The sequence below is a fragment of the Triticum dicoccoides genome, chromosome 3B (assembly GCF_002162155.2).
Source record: "Triticum dicoccoides isolate Atlit2015 ecotype Zavitan chromosome 3B, WEW_v2.0, whole genome shotgun sequence".
Classification (NCBI taxonomy): Eukaryota; Viridiplantae; Streptophyta; class Magnoliopsida; order Poales; family Poaceae; genus Triticum; species Triticum dicoccoides.
In genome coordinates, this window is record NC_041385.1 from 456,397,791 (window position 1) to 456,399,961 (window position 2,171).

General features: G+C 56.5%; 1 protein-coding gene across 1 annotated transcript; it reads right to left on the reverse strand.

Annotated features, from left to right (window-relative positions):
* Nucleotides 1–377: 377 nt before the first annotated feature.
* LOC119276500 (fasciclin-like arabinogalactan protein 11) lies at nucleotides 378–1,431 on the reverse strand. Its single transcript, XM_037557569.1, has one exon. It carries the CDS (start codon nucleotides 1,349–1,351, stop codon nucleotides 614–616), a length of 738 nt encoding a protein of 245 aa, XP_037413466.1. The 5' UTR covers nucleotides 1,352–1,431; the 3' UTR covers nucleotides 378–613.
* Nucleotides 1,432–2,171: the final 740 nt, after the last annotated feature.

Consider the following 2,171-nt stretch of genomic DNA (forward strand, 5'->3'; position numbering starts at 1 on the left):
GACTCACTCATCACCGGACGGGCGTGGCACCACGTGCTCGTGCATTGGCCCGTCCCTGCTCCGCCACTCTGTTCCACACTTGCACCAGCTCCATGATTACCCATCGCTTGATAAATCCAAAACCGAAAACTGGACGTGTACTATCATCCCATTTTGACCAGCGAACACGTCCAAATCAATAGGGCAGCTAAAATCTTATCCTAATTTAGTACCAGCTCTGATTATTATCAGCTCAACTAACGTGAGTAGATTCGAAAAAAAAAACGTGAGTAAAGCACCGACAGACGACAGTCTTTTGCCGCGCACCACAGTGATCTGATAAAAAGGACACACACTCAAGTCGCAACGGGACCATGTCTTTCAATCGCACTACCAGGTACTTAAAATGCACTGCGTCGTTATTAACATTCTTACCTCAAACACATAAATTCAATCACATAACTCAATCTTAACAAACCGCCAACAAGGCAAGAACAAGAATGGAACAAAGGAATTTGAACAGGGTGGAAGAAAGGAAAGAAACACCAAAGACAAGGAAATCCATCGAGTCTATGCACATTGATTGATGGCCATGGCGTCCCAGTCGTCGTGCGATCATCCCAAGCTACCCATCTCACAAGAGGTAGCCAAGAAGGGCGGCCATGCCAGCCATGCCCCAACCGACGGCCCTGGCGCCCGCGGCGCCCGTGGGCGCGGCGTCGTCGTCTGACGCGGCCGGCCCGGAGGCGCCTTCACCCTTCTTGGTCTTGGCCCCCTTGGGGGCGGCGGGCGCCGGCGCCGGCGCCTTGGCCCCGAACAGCGCTTGGGGCAGGAGCACCTTGTCGACCGAGTAGACGGCGAGCGGCTTGACGGCGCTGAGCGCGTTGTTGACGGCGACCTCGACGAGGCCGGTGGTGACGTTGACCTGGTTGTTGGTGGCGACGATGTTGACCGTGATGGGCTCCTTCTCGCCGGAGGCCTGGGTGCGGACGGGGTTGCTGGCCGTCTGGAAGGACTCCATGGTGTAGTACTGGGGCAGGATGTGGGCCTGGACCAGCGACACCTGCTGCTGCTGGGTGAGGCTGTTGAGCGTGCCGGGCTTGAGGTTGTTGAAGGCGTTGTCGGTGGGCGCGAACACGGTGTAGCCGTTGCCGTTGAAGGAGTTGTTGAGCTGGCTGTTGAGCTGCGTGTCCTGCTGCGTCTCCTTCATCAGCCGCATGAAGGTCGTGTACTGCCCGCCCTTCACCAGGATGGCCGTCACGTTCGGCGGGCCGGCCGGCGTCGCCGAGGGGCCAGGCGCCTGCGCCTGCGACACCGCCACCAGGGCCAAGAGCGCCGCCGCGACGACGACAATGCCGCTCCTCGCCGCCATTGCTTGTGGCTCTGGCTGGTGCTGCTCTGAACAATGGAGGTTGCAGGAGAGAGCGGGGGTGGTAGTGCGTGTGATCGGTACATGGCGGGTAGTGTTGGCTGATATAGGGAGGCCGACGTGGGGTGGGGTTAGGGGTGACCGGCTGGAGATGAGCTGGTCTGACGGTGCGTACCCATCGGTGGTTGCCGAGGCGGTTATGTTATTCTCTGCGCGTGGAATAGCGGGAATGTGCGCTACGACCAACGAGACGATGCTGTGCGACGTAATGAAATGGGCCGCAATGCAGCGGAGTGCATTGCGTGAGTAAGGTTAATGGTGCGTACCGATCGTCGTGATGATTTAATGGTGTGCGGGAGCGCGCGGCGGCCGCACACGAGAATCTCCACGCAACGGCCGTGCAGAAACTTTTTTTTGAAACAAGGCAAAAGATTTGCCATTTTATTAATTAAGAAAGAAGGTTTAAACAACGCCACAAAGCGGCAAGAAAATAAAGGTCTACTCTCGCGCCATTACAATACTCAAGTGCTTGGCGCCCGCCAAAGCCCAAAGAGACAACTCCTCTTTAATCTTACTAACAAGGGCCGCCGACGGAGCGGCCGTATTGCGGAAAATTCTAGCATTGCGCTCCGACCAAATCTCCCAGGAGATGAGCATCATCAGCGAAGCAAGCGCCTTGGGGGATTCGCTACGGATATGAATGCTTCCTGTCTACCATTCCCTCACTGAGACCCTCATCATCCAAGCTGCGGTATTGATGTGCTGCAAGCCGAGCCACTGGAGAATTTCATTCCACATGCGAAGGGTGAAATGACATTGGAAC